The following is an 18,026-nucleotide window of genomic DNA, read 5'->3' as shown; positions in this document are numbered from 1 at the left end:
CTCCGCTGTCCTTTCTTTCTCCCCGTCGTGCCCTTCCCTCTTTTGTTTTTCATTATGAATGCCCCAGTAACCACCAACCACAGGTTTGGCAATAATATATAAAGAGGAGAGGACACGAGCCAGGAGTGTGTGTTTGTGTGTGTGTGTGTGTGTCCTGCTGTTTGATCAGTGCTGGCTGACTTTCACCACTTTAATATGCATCCACTCATCCTGTTTTTTTTTTTTTTTTTTACCTCTTTCTCCTTCAGTCTTGTCCTTTTTCTCTTCGTCCTCTACGCCAGTAGTTCTCAACCTTTTTGAGTCTCGACCCCCAATTTAACATCATGTTGTCTCACTGAACAGAATCTCACAGTTCAGATCAGACAAACTCAGTTGATACGACAAATTTTGGACAAATAATGAAGCAGACAACAACTAAAACATCTCTCTGTCTGTGCATTTATATATTTTTTTATATTTTATTGTCCTTTGCTATCAGTTTAAAGGTCCATTCTGACCTCCTGAGTGTGTAACAGTCAGCTTCAAACCAGAGACTCCTTGGAAAGTAATAACTTGATACTTTGGGATTTGTCAGAAAAGACACAAAATTACCTATAAAAGAATCAAATAGACCAAAAAATGATCAAAAAAAGACACAAAATGACCAAAAATGTACATAAAATTAAGCAAAAAAGGTCTCAAATTGACCAAAACATGACCAAAAAAGACACAAAATGGCCCCAAAAAGAAACAAAATGACCAAAAAAGACACAAAATTACAGAAAAAAACCAAAATGACAAAAAAGGAAACAAAATGACCAGAAAAGACACAAATTGACCACAAAATGATCCAAAAAAGACACAGAATCACCAAAAAAGACACAAGATGATTAAAAAAAACACAAAATGACCCAAAAAAATATACAAAATTACCAAAAACAATAAAAAACAGTTGTGCAAAAAGAAACTGCAACTATGATAACAAGCTTCAGGTCTGAGGTAGTGCAAAAAATAAATAAATACAATAAACAGTAACAATGAGAACAATATTTTGGGCTGTGTGTGTTGCTGTTTGGTTGCAGGTCGACTTTTCTCTGCTTCATTCTGGGACTCCAAGAGAGAAAATAACACTTTTCAGTCACCAACATTTATGTAAACTTATTAACTCTTAATGCTTATGTATACTGACACTGTGTCAATTAACGTAATACGGGCATACTACATGCCTGATTTATTTATTTACCTTGTTTATAATCATTGACGGGACGTCAGCCTTTAATTGCTAGCTGCGGCTAACGGCTAATAATAACACGGCCAAGTATCGATACTTTGGAAAATGATTATCGTATCCGGATAAAACATTTTAGTATCAATACTTTTGACAACCCTAATCTGAGAGTTTATTGTTTTGTTTGTTTTTTTCATGGCCAGTTGAAAAATACTGTTTTTATTTGTATTAGACAAGACATTATTATATTGATTCCTGTGTCAGTGATGTTTTGTATGCGTGTCTTTGTTCCAGTCTCCCACCAAAGCTGTGTACAACGCCCGACACTGGACGTTGGACAGTGAAGAAGAGCCTCCTCCAGCCTTCTTCTCACGGTCACAGGCAGCTCCTGTAAGTTTCCACTGCTCTGTGTTACGGACAATTCTGATCAGTACCCAAAAATTATTAAGATTCCATATGAATCCGTGTATCATTCGTTCTTTCCATTTTCAATTGGCAATCAAAAATCAAATAATGAAAAATTGACTGGTTATTTTGTTATTTGTTTTTTATTATAAGACAAAAAAAATGAAAAAAAAATGCTTGTTTTTCATATTTCAATATAAGGCTCAGATCAAAAATACGAAATGGAAAAACGGGCACCGGGACTGAATTTGATTTTGATATTTAATTAGTCGGGTTTACGTGACCCGGAAGTTTGTAATGTAATACTTTACTGTGTAGTCTATATCCAAAGGCGTTTTATTAAAAATAAAAAAAAAATAAAAATCCACAGTGAACAGTTCTGTGAATATCATGCAATTAATCTTATTTCCATATTTATCTGTTTTTTGGCCTGTTTGTGTAACACTTTAAATTAATTCCTGGTGCCCGATTTTCCATTTCGTATTTTTGATCTTAGCCTAATATTGAAATATGAAAAACATGCATTTTGTCCATTTTTGTGGAAAATAACAAAATAACCAGTCAACTTTTCATTATTTGATTCTTGATTGTCAATTGAAAATGGAAAGAACGAATGATAGACGGATTCATATGCAGCCCTGTTTATATCATAAAATGTGTGAATTTTATGGGTTTTTTTTAAACACATTTTCCATTAACCTTCCATGTGACCAGGCACCGGTCTCAGCGGGAGGATCCAGTAAGGAGCCCTCTGATGCTCAGAAGGATGATGGAGTTTTCAAGACTCCTCCTCCTCCCCCGAAGGTCACAAAGTGCGTCACCCTCCCCACGGATCTGTACCAGGACGCTGTCACTGCACTCAAATGCCGCAAAGAGCACAAAGAGGTACACAGACATGTTTCACTTATCCTAAAAACTGTGTGAATCCACATCGATGTCGGGGCGGCTGTGGCTCAGTTGGTAGAGCGGGTTGCCCAACGATCGGAAGGTTGGTGGTTCGATCCCAGACCATGGCAGCCTACATGTCGAAGTATCTTTGAGCAAGATACTGAACCCCAAATTGCTGCGTTCATCGGTGTGAGAATTAATTCCCAATGGTGGCACCGTTTAGGGTAGCCTCTGCCACCAGTATGAATGTGTGTGTGAAAGGGTGAATGAGCACAGTCTGTAGTGTAAAGAGCTTTGAGTGGTTGCAAAGTGGCTAGAAAATCGCTATAAACAGGGTTCGTACGGATGCTTGAAATCCTTAAAAATGCTTGAGTTTTAATGTTGTATTTTCAAGGTTTTTAAAAAGTGCTTGGATTTTGGATAAAGTGCTTGAAAATGCTTGAAATTCTTACTGTAGTTCTCTTGCAATCTGACTATAGATAATCACACGTTCAATAAAAAAAAAATACTAAATTGAATATATCGAGATTAGCAAACTTTTGGTTGTTAAGGCAAGGCAAGGCAAGTTTATTTGTACAATTCAACACAAAGTAATTCAAAGTGCTTTACATACACATTAAAACAGCAAGACACAATCGAAAACAGTACAAACAGTCAATTAAAACAGGGAAATAGAAATAAAAATACAAATAAGATACAGCAGGATAAGAAAATAGATAAAATAATAAAAAGCACAAGTCAAACATTGCGTAGTTAACGAGTAAGGGCAGTAGAGTACAGCAGATAAGTGTTAAAGTTAAGAGTACGCTGCAGTAAACAAGAGTGTTTTTAGTCCTGATTTAAAGGACTCTCTCGTGTTAAACGTTTTAATTGTAATCAATCATTACTCTACAAAGTGGCTCACTTTGCACCAATGTTAGTCTACCAATGACCCACATGTATGTAAAGACTCATGGGAACACGGGGAGCCTATTCAGAATAGTAACAGGTTAACTACCATCAAAATAATAAGAATATGAAAACAAGTGTTTTTTAAAAACAACAACATTTTTTGGGTGTTTTCCAGCTGTATACAGTGGTCCAGCATGTGAAGCACTTCAACGATGTGGTGGAGTTTGGAGAGAACCAGGAGTTCACTGATGACTTTGAGTATCTGGCGACTGGTCTGAAGACGGGACAACCTCTCAACACACGCTGCCTTAGGTAAGATAAATGTCTTCTCTCGGGGTTAAATAACATAAATATCAAGATATTCTTCCCACCATTTGCTGATGTTGTGTGTGTCTGTCAAGTTTTGGATTTTTCATTAGTTTTAGTTTTAATTTCGTTGTCAATTTTTGTTTTCAAATTCAGTTAGTTTTAATGAGTTTTTAGAGTGAGTTTGCTGATTTTAATTCGTTTTTATTTTTTGGAAAATGCTTAGTTTTAGTTTAATTTTTATTTGTTTTAGTTGTTTTGTAATGGGGTATTTGTTGGGTGCCAGATTCAATAAGGTCACAATAAATGTTTCCTTTATTTCCTTTGTCTGATCCATCTCAGCCCCAATAAGTTTATTAAGTCATAAAACCAGATAGATGTAATAGATTTCATATCAACCAAAAAGGTTTACGGATGAAAAAAGTTGACAAAGACGAAAACGAAGGACATTTTCACTATAATTTAGTTAGTTTTGTAACCACAAAATACAGTTTGTTAGTTATCATTTTTTTTTTCAAAACTTGTTTTTATTTTTTTTTCAGGTAAAGAAAATGTTTTTTCAATTCTAGCTTTCGTTATTTGGTTAGTTTTGTTTAACTATAATAACCTTGGTGTGTGTGTGTGTGTGTGTGTGTGTGTGTGTGTGTGTGTGTGTGTGTGTGTGTGTGTGTGTCCTCCAGTGTGATCAGCCTGGCTACACGCTGTGCGATGCCCAGCTTCAGGATGCACCTCCGGGCCAGAGGGAAGGTGGCGCAGGTCTTCAAAACACTCAATGACGCCCCACAACACCCGGTAAGAACCACTCAGTCAGTTTATATACATACATATATATATATATATATATATATATATACAGCTGCAGTCAGATTAGAAGGCAAAGGGCAGCCTGGAAACGTAGCTGTTTTCTGCTAGAATTGAAGTGAGCATGAGTGTGTGTCTAGAAAAAAAAAACATATTAGGGCTGTTTCCACTACAGCCCAATACCCAGAATGAGGCGGGTCTCACTCGCCAAAACGCCCCTATTTTGAATACGAGCCGTCCGGAGCAGACTTTTGACGGGACTTTTTTCGTCCCTGTAGAAGAGCAGGGTCTTTTTTCTCCCCTGAAAAAATCCTGGTTGCTGATTGGATAGAACGCTAAGCAGGATGTGACGTAGTACTCTACATGAAAACAACACGCACCATTTGTAAAAGCCGGCAAAGCAGTGTTGCCAACTTAGCGACTTTGTTGCTAAATTTAGCGACTTTTCAGACCCCCTTAGAGACTATTTTTTAAGAAAGCGACTGGAGACAAATCCAGCGACTCCTGCTTACTCTTCTCAACGAGCCGCTAGTTCGCAGTAAGCTACAGTTAGTTCCGTAGCTAACTGTAGCTAACTGCCGCTAACGGCGGCTCTTCTTAACGAGTTGCAAATTTACTAGATGAAAGTGGCAAATCTACGAGAAAAAAATGCGCAGATTTATGAGATTTAAAGTGGTGAATCTGCGAGAAAAAAGTTGCTTTTTTTCACACGTTTTTCTCGTAAATCTGAGACTTTTTTCGCGCAGATTTGCCACTTTCAATCTCTTAAATCTGCCACTTTTTTTCTTGTAGATTTGCCACTTTAATCTAGTAAATTTGCAACTTTTTTCTTGAAATATTACCTCCCCTCCCCCCCGGTTTGTATTTTTATTTTTATTCATACTTGGCCCTAATATGCCGTCATAGTCAAGTTCTCCTGGTACAAGTCACTGAAGAATAACACGACTGTTTCTTGCTGATTTTTTTCTGAATTTTTCATTTTTCCATTGGACGCCAAGGTCAATAAAGTTAATATTATTATATTATTATTATTATACTGATTGGTTAGATGTCAAGGGGTCACCGTCTGTGATGTAATGGTTGATGTAATTGGTTCTACGACCAAACAGAGAGACATGGGGACCTCATTTTGATATCTGAAGTTACCAAATATGGTTAAATAAAGGGTTAAAGCGTATTTATTTAGCTCCTCCTCCCTCTCCCCTGTACAGAACCTGGCTCTGTGTACGGCGTCTCTGATGTACATCCTGAGCAGAGACCGGTTGAACATGGACCTGGACCGCTCCTGTCTGGACCTGATGATCCGGCTGCTGGAGATGGACCACGACCAAGAAGGGGGCGGAGCCCCAGCAGAGCCGGACCCCACCACCCAGTTCAGCGCCAGAGAGATCGCCAAGATGAAGGAGAAGATCAGGAAGCTGTGCGACACTGTGCACAACAAGCACCTGGACCTACAGAACATCACGGTACCCACAATGAATATTCATCTCACAGGATGGTTTTAATTTCTACAGTGTTTCCTGCAGGAATGTTGTGTGTAAAAGCCTTGAAACACACTGAGATGGCTGCAGCTCCACTGAAGCTCTGACTAATGAGATTCTTCAGTCAGGATGACTCACTGCCTCCCACATGGAGCAAGATATTTCTAGCAGCGACAGCAGAGCTGAAGATGTTCTGTGGTGTAAAATAAATATCAGGTTCTGGTGACAGTCTCTTACAGTCAGAGAGGGAAGATGTCTATGGAGCCACAAACTTAATACCAGCGTTCAGTAGGCAGGCTTGAAATCCCCGAAAATGCTTAAGTTTTAATGTTGTATTTTCAAGGTTTGAAATGTGCTTGGATTTTGGATAAAGTGCTTGAAAATTGTCACAATATTAAAATTTTCAACTCGATACAGATAGTCAGGAAAATATTTGATACTCGATACCATTTTCGATACCACAAGGATAAAAACAAAGACCCCAAAATTTAACAGAATTGTTTCTGTATTTTTTTTTGTATCCAGATACAACATTTTAGTATCAATACTTTTTTGAGTAACGATACTTTTGACAACCCTACTTGAAAATGCTTGAAATTCTTACTGTATTTCTCTTGCAATCTGACTATAGATAATCACATGTTCAATGAAAAAAATGATAAATTGAATATTGAGATTAGCAAACTACTTTTGGTTGTTAAAAGTGTAAAACCATCGCTGTCGGTATGGTTGAGTGAAATTACCCCTTTTAGCATGTAAGTACTCATCTAAAACATGCAACTCACAACCGTTGTAAAGTCCTGGAAAAGCTTGAAAATGGACCTTTAAATTCCTTGAAAAGTGCTTGAATTTGACCACTGAAAAATTGTATGAACCTTGAGTAGGGATGTCACGATTACCCGTTTTCACAATTAATCGCGGTATTAAAGGGCAGTTAACTTCTTATTTTAAGTGTTCAACATGCTTATTTCTAGATTTAATAATCTTAATTTAAGAAATCTTGTCAAGTGAAATTATCTGTCAGATTTACTGTTTTTATCTGGTTTTAGACCTTTTTTGCAGTGTAGAAATGCTGCCGTTTAAGGATCCTCCCTTGACTTTGTAAAGCACCTATAGAATCCAACTTCTCCCGCCACAGGAAACAACCCAGAATGCACTGCAGCAGTGTCTTAATACAATAAGTGGAACCTGTTTAATAGTGTGAGCTGCTCCTTGAAGCAGAATAGACTGAAGCTGACTGTGACTCCTCTCCTCTTTCTCCCTGCAGACGGGTCATTTAGCCATGGAGACGTTACTGTCTCTGACTTCAAAGCGAGCAGGAGACTGGTTCAAAGAGGAGCTGCGGCTACTGGGAGGACTGGACCACATCGTAGATAAAGGTTGGACACATCAAACGACTTGTATTGACCCCAAGTAGCAAAAAGAAATATGACTATAATGATGCTTGTGGATTCTGAAAGTGTCTGAAAGCCTGTTTGTGTTTGTCCCTCCACAGTGAAGGAGTGTGTTAATAACTTAAACCAGGAGGAGGAGAAGGAGAAGATGATGTCATCTCTGTGGGGAGCTGAGAGATGTTTACGGGTGTTGGAGAGTGTAAGTGTGGCACAGATTATAGAGTCCAGATTATGTAGAATACACAAAAAATAAGAAATAAATAACTAGAATTAAGCAAAGGAGAGGAGACAAGGAGAGGAGACAAGAAGACAGGGGAGGAGACAGGAGAGGAGACAAGGAGACAGGAGAGGAGACAGGAGAGGAGACAGGAGAGGAGACAAGGAGATAGGAGAGGAGACAAGAGAGGAGACAAGGAGATAGGAGAGGAGACAGGAGAGGAGAGGAGACAAGGAGGCAGGAGAGGAGACAGGCGAGGAGATGAGAGAGGAGACAAGAGAGGAGACAAGGAGATAGGAGAGGAGACGAGGAGAGGAGACAAGGAGACAGGAGAGGAGAGGAGACAAGGAGGCAGGAGAGGAGGCAGGAGAGGAGATGAGAGAGGAGATGAGAGAGGAGACAAGGAGAGGAGAGAGAAGACGAGAGAGGAGACAAGGAGACAGGAGAAGAGATGAGAGAGGAGACGAGAGAGGAGACAAGGAGGCAGGGGAGGAGACAAGGAGAGAGAAGACGAGAGAGGAGACAAGGAGGCAGGGGAGGAGACAAGGAGAGAGAAGACGAGAGAGGAGACAGTAGAGGAGACAGTAGAGGAGACAAGAAGGCAGGAGAGGAGACAAGGAGACAGTAGAGGAGACAGAAGATGAGATGAGAGAGGAGACAAGGAGGCAAGAGAGGAGACAGAAGATGAGATGAGAGAGGAGACAAGGAGGCAGGAGAGGAGACAGGAGAGGAGACGAGGAGGCAGGAGAGGAGACAAGGAGAGGAGAGAGAAGACGAGAGAGGAGACAAGGAGGCAGGAGGGGAGACGAGAGGAGAGAGTAGAGGAGACAGGAAGGCAGGAGAGGAGACAAGGAGACAGTAGATGAGATGAGAGAGGAGACAAGGAGACAGGAGAGGAACAAATTCCAGTTTGCATTATTCACTTTATCTCTTTGTCTTTTGAGAGTTTGGATCCAAAAATCCCAATAAATCTCAACTGTGTTCATATCTCTGACAAAAGAAACAAGAGTTCAGATTTATACATTAAGGAAAGAAGGAAACACAAAGTCTAAGCAATAAAAACCCAAAGACCTGATAATTAGAGTCAAAATGTGTTCTAATAAGTGACTCTTGATATAATAATCAGGTTTATTTAGTTGCAAAGCATAGCAATGAAACTATGATCTTTATTTGTACAAACTTGATCTTGCTTCCAAACTTTTGGCCTGTAGTGAAGTATAACGTCTTGTTAATAATCTAAGGTTTCAATTTAACTGCAGCCTGTAAGGTAAATAAATATTCTTTGTGTTTGTACATGCAGGTGACGGTTCACAACCCGGAGAACCAGAGCTACCTGATCGCCTACAAGGACTCCTCACTCATCATCTCCTCTGCAAAGTGAGCACACACACACACACACACACACACACACACACACACACACACACACACGACACTGCTGCTAGTCTTAAAGCTTTTTAATAACAAAGCACATTTCAGGCGTCGTTCTTTATCCTTTCTGTTTTTCTTCTTCATCTTGTCATGTCTCGTCGCTGGAGAATTTTAGTGGCCCGTGACGGTCAAAATGTCTTTTTAAACTCTTATTGTTCAAAGAGCTTTTTGGTGGTTGTGGGCAGTGGATGTTTAGGGGGAGATAGCAGGTCAACAATAAATGTCACATAAAAGTGGTGACGTCATTTGAAAGCTGTGAACCTGAAGATTAATCTGAGTTTAGTTATAACTCAATTTCAACCAGCAATATAGTTACTGCAGTTAGACTTTGTAGGGCAGTATAGATTCCTTATATCCTCTAGTTTCATATGATATCATACTTGTATTACTTATATTTATTATACTCCTAAAATTGAGCCCGCTACGGCCTGTACTGGGACTTCTGAATACTAACAGGTTGATGAACTCTGGGGGTGTGTGTGTGTGGTTATTATATGTGACATTATCAGGGTTTTGTTGTTTAATTTCCTGTTGGTGACATCCTGTCAATCACAGCGCTGACCTTTGCCCTCTGACATCATCAGAGTGTCGTCCACTGTGGAAATGACCCGACCTCTCTGCCCTCCAGGATTCTGGAACTTATTGCCGTTTTCTGTTTTTATCTCATGTGAAACAGTCACTTTAGTCCAAATGTAGTTTATTTTATGGTTAAAGTGATCAGCCGAGTGACGTGGTGCTGAATGACTTTACCTTCCCGCTCTGTGTGACCGGACCTTCACCCCTGCAGAAGGTCTGCAGTGAGGCTGAGGGGGGAGGAAGAGGAGGACGAAGGCCTAATGGGTCAACAAAGAGCTGCTGTTTCAGTGGGTGACAGCTGAACGCTGCCGCTCTCTGTTAACTCGATTAACCCCCGAAAGACCAGGGAGAGCAGCCAACACCGCCACCTACACACACACACACACACACACACACACACACACACACACACACACACACACACACACACACACTGACGCTGTGTCTTCAAGTCAACTTTGCTTGTGTTGACTCCAGGTCTTTTTTTTTCTGTCATTTATTATTTTATTTTATTTTATTTTATTTTATTTTATTTTATTTTATTTTATTTTATTTTGTTTTATTTTATTTTGTTTTATTTTATTTATTCATTTATTTATGTATTTATTTATTTACTTATTTACTTATTTACTTACTTACTTACTTATTTACTTATTTACTTACTTACTTGTTTACTTACTTATTTATTTGTTTACTTACTTAGTTACTTACTTATTTATTTGTTTACTTACTTACTTATTTATTTGTTTACTTACTTACTTATTTGTTTACTTATTTGTTTATTTACTTACTTACTTATTTACTTATTTATTTATTTGTTTACTTACTTACTTATTACTTATTTATTTATTTGTTGACTTACTTATTTACTTATTTATTTGTTTACTTACTTACTTACTTACTAACTTACTTACTTATTTATGTATTTATTTATTTTCTTATTCATTCATTCATTCGTTTATTCATTCATTCATTCATTCATTCATTCATTTGTTTATTTAACAGAGACAGTGCATGGCTCTCAGCCGTACCAGAATTAGCTAAATGGCATCTGTAGTTGCTGGGCAGGAACAAATAACATCAATCTAACACAAACAAACAAGCCTTTCAAACAGCAACAACAAAGTTTCACACTCTTAAAACACAATAGAACAGCAAGAGTAAAGTCACAGTATTAAGACACAAAACAATGTTAAAATACGACATATACTTTCCTCCTCTTCTCCTCTGGATCACTTTCCTCCTCCTCTCTCCTGTTTCTCCTCTTTGTTCCTTATTGTTTCAGCCCAGACTCTCCCTCTCTCTCTGGGTGTTTCAGCTGTCCACAGCACTAATTCAATAATCCCCCAAACCATCCTTTCAGCCAGTGTACAAACACAAAAGTCCTATTGTTTATTCACTGTCCTCATTTGTGTCTTTGCACCACTTTTTCTTCACATACAAAATAATATTTCAAAGCATTATTCTGGTTTATTCTGTCCTACAAAGTCTAACTGCAGTAACTACGCAGAAGGTAAAACTGAGAAAAACTGCTTTAAAGTTTTTTTTTAAATGTATTTTAACTGGCCAGCTAAATAGGTTATATGTAGATAAGTGATATGACATTTATTTCTACATGTATTGATGAGGTCATTTTTATGCTAGAAAATCATGATTTATTTGACCTTTGACCCCAAAAATGTAGTAGACACAATTTTTTAAAAAAGACACAAAATTATTTAAAAACAGACACAATGTTTTGTTTTTTTAAAGACACAAAATGACCAAAAAAATACACAATTATTTTTAAAAAGACACAAAATGACCAAAAAAGGACACAAAATTATTTTAAAAAAGACAAAATGACCAAAAAAAGACACAAAATTATTTTAAAAAAGACAAAATGACCAAAAAACACACAGAATGACTAAAAAACACACAAAATGAAATTATTTTTTTCTTTCATTTTGTGTCTTTAAAAAGAAACAAAAAGAAAGAAAATGACCAAAAAGAGTTATAGTGGGGCGGATTAGCTCAATATTGTACAACAATCGTTCACTTTGTGATAAAAGCATGAAATTTGGTAGATGTGTTGGTGAATATGTTTCGAACAAATCTGGATATTGGGCCACCTCAAAAGCGCCCCCTAGTGGCCGTGGCAGGCATTTGTTATACGAATAAATCAATGATGAATAAAAACTGCCCTTTTAATAATACCAACTGGTGATGAATTGTATATTGTTGGAAAGCCTGATTAGTCACCTTTACAACGAGGTACAGCTTGTAAGGATCGTGCATTCATGGAATGAGCAACGGGGCTAAACGTGTGGGTAGCACCCCCCAAAAATGTGCATCCCCTGTGTAGTGGGGCAGATTAGCTGAACAATCGTTCATTTTGTGATAAAAGCATCAAATTTGGTACACTCATTGCTGAATACATGTTTAATGAATCTGGATATTGGGCCATCACAAAAAAAATTCTGATGGCTGTGGCGGCCATTTTTAAAAATGGTCATTTAAAAGCCGGTGGTTACTGGCAAGGAATGCTTTGCCTACCCTACAGCTGCTGTTTCACGTTTTCAGCACCAAAAATATATAATTTAGAGACATGTTAAAGTGACAAAAGCTTTATTACAGTCTAATAGAAAAGAACATTAACTTTGTATAACATTTTATTAGGTCTTGATATTCCCATTCACAGGCTACGGCCTCCTCTTTGGCTTGTATTCTTCTGTTGCTCCTTAAAAAGAAAAAATAATTTTCAATATTGTATGACCTGCAACAATAAAAACAAAACACATTTAGACAGAGAAAAAAATCCTACATTTTAAAAATTCTACTAGGGTTACTTGTAGCAGGTTACTCTTTCTGGCAAAATCCTTGTACTGAGGTGTGTGACTTAGTCAGGCGGCTTAGCTTTCCACATACTCTCTATCATTATAGGTTTCAATTTTTAGTAGGAGCCACTTCATCAAGATTGCGGTGATGGCAGCCATATAAAGTCTATGAGAAATGCTATATATTCCAAGCCACTTAGAAGGTCAATCTTGGTGTCAAAATATACATTTTCTGGGTCCAGGAATCATTTAAAGCTATTGAGAATATCACTAGATGATTATTTGATCAAATAGATATGCTCATTTTCACTCAGACTGGGCCACTCACTTCAAGTGCTGCAGCAGGGTATCCTGAGTTGAAACTGTTTGGAATCAATGTTCACGGGAGAGTGTGGATTAGCTGCCATGTACACTGCTCAAAAAAATCAAGGGTACGCTTTCATCTCATGTCAGATCTTGATCAACAAATTATTTACAGTGAGTCATCCAGTGATATTCTCAATAGCTTTAACCCAGCTTCTTTGACCCAGAAAATGTATATTTTGACACCAAGATTGACCTTCTAAGTGGCTTGGAAGATATATTGGTTCTCATAGACTTATGGCTTATATGGCTGCCGTCTCCTATCTGCAAAATTTTGGTGCTTTTGTCCGGCGTGTCCCTTTCTTCTCAAATCTGGTCCTAAGCCGCCTGACTAACTGTGATGGAGTTATAAAATACATTTTAAAAAAAGAAAAAAAGAACCACATGGGCAAAGGAGACATTACATATAGTGTGTGTGTGTGTGTGCCTGTGTGTGTGTGTGTGTGTGTGTGTGTGCAGAGAGGCATGTCCACATTCCACAGGACATAATTTAACAGTGTCTTATTAAGCTTTCACACCCAACAGCCACTGATACATGTTCCAAGCTAACTAGCTAGCTTAAGTACCTATTTTTGCTATCTTGCTAATTTACTTTTCCGCCAAGGCCCATGATGATTTTTTTTCTCTTTAGCCTTTATGATGTTCATAGCATATTTTATTCATAATTATAACAGGTGAAATAAAATATTTAGACATACCTTGATGGACAGTTCACTGCACTGCTTGTCCCAGGAAGCAAATGCTAGCTAGCTCATTTGCTAGCTAGCTCGATGGCTAGCCCGATTGTGGTGGGGCAGGAAAAATAACTGAAAGAGTGCTTAACTGGAGTTTTGTTAATTTAATATGTGTATTTACATTTTTTAATTTACGTTTGTATATTTAGTTTCAATTTTTAAAATATTTAAAGAAATAATTTAAATATTTTTTGTAATTTCAACGAAGAAAATGACTGCTATGGCCACTAGGGGGCGAATTTGCGATGGCCTAATATGCAGATTTGTTTGAAACATATCCACCAACACATCCACCAAATTGTGTGCTTCTATCACAAAATAAAAAATTCTTGTGATTTATTGAGCTAATCCGCCCCACAGGGGATGCACATTTTTGGGGGTGGCTACCCACACGTTTAGCCCCGTTGCTCATTCCATGAATGCACGATCCTTACAAGCTGTACCTCGTTGTAAAGGTGACTAATCAAGCTTTCCAACAATATACAATTCATCACCAGTTTGTATTATTAAAAGGGCAGTTTTTATTCATCATTGATTTATTTGTATAACAAATGCCTGCCACGGCCACTAGGGGGCGCTTTTGAGGTGGCCCAATATCCAGATTTGTTTGAAACATATTCACCAACACATCTACCAAATTTCATGCTTTTATCACAAAGTGAACGATTGTTCAGCTAATCCGCCCCACTATTACCAAAAAAGACACAAAATTATTAAAAAAGACACAAAATGACCCAAAAAGACACAAAATTACAAAAAAAAGACACAAAATTATTTTAAAAAGATACAAAATTACCAAAAAAAAACACACAAAATTGCCAAAAAAAACTAAAGGGACCTTCCACACACAACACGGTAAAGTGCCATTCATATAAAACTCACATTAAACTTTCATATCAAGGTGGGGGCCACAAAATATCGTCACGAGGGCCGCAATTGGCCCGCGGGCCGCAAGTTTGAGACCCATGTTGTGGATAATAATTTCCCTATCAAATAAACGTATAATTTCTAGTATTTTTGCCTTCACTATTCAACACAGTGAAGAAATACAAGGTTATACTGTATCACAGTCAAAGAAAACCGCAGTTACTGCTATTTTTATATGATTATTTCTCATTGTGAAAAGATAAAACAGACATCGAGGAGTTCGTTTTTAGTTATAACTCAATTTCGATTTAAATGTCATTATTGCAGGCCTTATTTTAGTATTTTCCTGTCATGGCTGCACACTGACTTTAGTCCATGAACTACAAAAGGAAGCGGAAAAAAAAAGGTTACAAAATTGTGACACAAAGAGGAAGTTATACTCCACGTTTGAACCACTGTGAGTTTCTTCTCTGTCACTTTTTCACATCCTGTCGCCACGTTTAATTCTCCTCTGACACACCTCTTTTCTCTTCTTCTCCTTCTTCTTTCTGTCTTCCTCTGTTTCCTTCCTCTCTGTTCTGACTCTGGTTTCTGCTGTCATTAGATTTAATCAAGTTATGTACATGAGGCGGCTGACCCGCTGCTCCCTGCTGCTGCAGCTGGTTCTTCCTCTCAATGCTGCTCTGTTTCATGATGGAGTAGAGAAGGAAAGAAGAGCATCAAGTTGAGAGAGATCCAGAAGTGGCATCTGGTTGTGAATCTAGTTTAATGTGTGTATGATGAAGAGAATAATATCTGGTAGACTACTTAAAAAAAACACAAAAAAAACTAATGCACCTGTCATAGTTCAAAGTATGCAGCGATTTCTTTCTCGTTACTTTAGGACAGGGGTCTCAAACTCAAATTACCTGGGGGCCGCTGGAGGCAGTATCAAAATGACCAAAAAAAGACACAAAATTACTGAAAAAAAGACACAAAATTACTGAAAAAAAGACACAAAATTACTGAAAAAAAGACACAAAATTACTGAAAAAAGACACAATGACAGAATAAAAACTTAATTACTTAAAAAGACAAAATGACAAAAAAATGACACAAAAAGACACAAAATTATTAGAAAGACACAAACTTATTAGAAAAAGACAAAATTTTTTTTAAAAAGACACAAAATTACCAAAAAAGAACAAAATTATTTTGAAAAGACACAATTACCAAAAAAAATCCACAAAATTACAAAAAACTAAATTACTTAAAAAAGACACAATGACCAAAAAAAAATACACAAAATTACTAAAAAAGACACAAAATAAAATAAAAAAGACACAATTCATTTTTTAAAAAAAGACACAAAATTACTAAAAAAAGACACAATGACAGAATAAAAACTTAATTACTTAAAAAGACAAAATAACAAAAAAATGACACAAAAAGACACAAAATTATTAGAAAGACAGAAACTTATTAGATTTTTTATTTTTTTTTGAAGACACAAAATTACCAAAAAAGAACAAAATTATTTTGAAAAGACACAATTACCAAAAAAAATCCACAAAATTACAAAAAACTAAATTACTTAAAAAAGACACAATGACCAAAAAAAATACCCAAAATTACAAAAAAAGACACAAAATTTAAAAAAAAGACACAATTCATTTTTTTTAAAAAGACACAAAATTACCACAAAAAAGCCACAAAAATTATTTTAAAAAGACACAAAATGACATCACACAACATTTCCACTTCTTCCGGTAACAACAACACGGCAGATAATAAATGCTCCGGTAGCCGCTGCCTTTCTTTTTGTAAAGCCAAACTATGAGATATGGTAGCCTCCATGGACTCACATTTCTTCAGGAAATATTATATGCAGCTTCGTTTTGGAGTAATGTCATCAGATTCAATTTAAAATATTGCACAAACAGTGTCGGATGCTTATCGAACATTCATGGATGTGCTCCAAACTCTCCTCCCACACATCGGGAGGTATCAGGGCTCCCAACTCTCCCAAAATGCTTTTGCAGCCGAATTTAGCGCCCCCTGCTGGAATTTCCGGTAGATTGCAGCTTAAAGCACTTCCTGGTTTGCCTCCCTGCTCAGACCAGGAGGTTGCCGCCTGGTCCAAACACACTGTAAACTTGTGAAACTTGTGTGACAGAATGCTGTTTTCACCTCCTCCTCCTGTGTGTGTGTGTGTGTGTGTGTGTGTGTCAGGGCTCTGAGGAGGTGTGAGGAGATGATCCAGCGTTACAGCAGAGAGCTGAACGCAGACGGAGCCGTGGGGAAAGCAGTGGAGGACTGTATGAGAGCCATCATAGGAGTCCTGCTCAACCTGACACACGACAACGGTTAGTGAGCTCTCCTACTGCTGCGCAACATGTTGATTACCGGATTTCCTCAATTTAAAGCCGGGCCCCTATTAACCCATTGACGCCTAAAACTTCCTGTAAAACCTCTGGGCGATTTTAAAATCAGCCCCTCAAACCTGAAGTTTTTCTGTAAATTCAACAGAAGTGTCAACTCTCCTACTAAATAATAGAATTTTCAGCCTCTGTAGCAGATAGAAATGAAATTCAAAAAGTATTTGAGAACTTATACAAATACTACAAAAAGACGTATCCGCTTTCCAGGCTTCAATGGGTTAATGACCGGCCTCATTTAGTAACCGGGTGTAAAAACAACTTTTAGTAAATAAAAGCCGGCCTCTTTTATAAGAGATCTTCTGGGCTTTTTAGTAGTTTAGACATTTTAAATCCTGCTTAAAATGAACATTCAGCTGTTCATTGTTTGTTTACATCCCAGTACTTCCAATATGGCCGACATCCGGGTAACTGGCTACAATGCGCCATGTAAAACACTCTAAAAAGTGCCGGTCAGAGCTGCTCTGATTTTCTTTTTTTAATAAAAGCCTCCTTCAGATAATAGCCTGCCCCGATTATTAGCCGGGTCCCAAACTGATTTTTTATTAATAGAATCCCCGGATACTATTTGAGGACATACGGTAATCAAAGAGTATTGTTGATTTTTATATATATATATATATATATATATATATATATATATATATATAAACACTATGTACTGTGTTAACCTGTGTGTGTTATGGTTATAATATTTTTGGATTTTTCATTAGTTTTAGTTTTAATTTCGTTGTCAATTTTTATTTTCGAATTCAGTTAGTTTCAATGAGTTTTTAGAGTGAGTTTGCTCGTTTTGATTAGTTTTTATTAGTTTTATTTTTTTTGTAATGGGGTATTTGTTGGGTACCAGATTCAATAAAGTCACAATAAATGTTTCCTTTATTCCCTTTGTCTGATCCATCTCAGCCCCAATAAGTTTATTAAGTCATAAAACCAGAGAGATTAAATAGATTTCATATCAACCAAAAAGGTTTACGTATGAAAAAAGTTGACAAAGACGAAAACAAAGGACATTTTCACTATAATTTTAGTTAGTTTTGTAACCACAAAATACAGTTTCAGTTAGTTATCGTTTTTTAACCCATTTAGGCCTAAAACGGCTGTAAAAAATGCCTGTAAAACCTCTGGGTGATTTTAAAATCAGCCCCTAAAACCTGAAGTTTTTCTGTAAATTCAACAGAAGTGTCAACTCTTCCTACTAAATAATAGATTTTTCAGCCTCTGTAGCAGAT

At 37.3% G+C, this 18,026-nt stretch overlaps 1 protein-coding gene across 2 annotated transcripts in view; it reads left to right on the top strand.

The window, feature by feature from the left end:
* LOC131959047 (wings apart-like protein homolog) overlaps positions 1-18,026 on the top strand; it is a 59,489-nt gene that overhangs the window by 31,513 nt on the left and 9,950 nt on the right. For both annotated transcript variants that reach the window (XM_059324141.1, XM_059324142.1), the window contains 9 exons: positions 1,502-1,597; positions 2,327-2,497; positions 3,567-3,703; positions 4,378-4,489; positions 5,710-5,964; positions 7,247-7,358; positions 7,475-7,572; positions 8,891-8,967; positions 16,589-16,722. In XM_059324141.1, the coding sequence (XP_059180124.1) occupies positions 1,502-1,597; positions 2,327-2,497; positions 3,567-3,703; positions 4,378-4,489; positions 5,710-5,964; positions 7,247-7,358; positions 7,475-7,572; positions 8,891-8,967; positions 16,589-16,722 (1,192 nt within the window). The remainder of the gene's footprint in view (positions 1-1,501; positions 1,598-2,326; positions 2,498-3,566; positions 3,704-4,377; positions 4,490-5,709; positions 5,965-7,246; positions 7,359-7,474; positions 7,573-8,890; positions 8,968-16,588; positions 16,723-18,026) is intronic.

Source organism: Centropristis striata, chromosome 21 (genome assembly GCF_030273125.1).
Source record: "Centropristis striata isolate RG_2023a ecotype Rhode Island chromosome 21, C.striata_1.0, whole genome shotgun sequence".
Lineage (NCBI taxonomy): Eukaryota > Metazoa > Chordata > Actinopteri > Perciformes > Serranidae > Centropristis > Centropristis striata.
The sequence above is the reverse complement of the archived record's forward strand: the minus strand, read 5'-3'. Positions and strand labels throughout refer to the sequence as shown.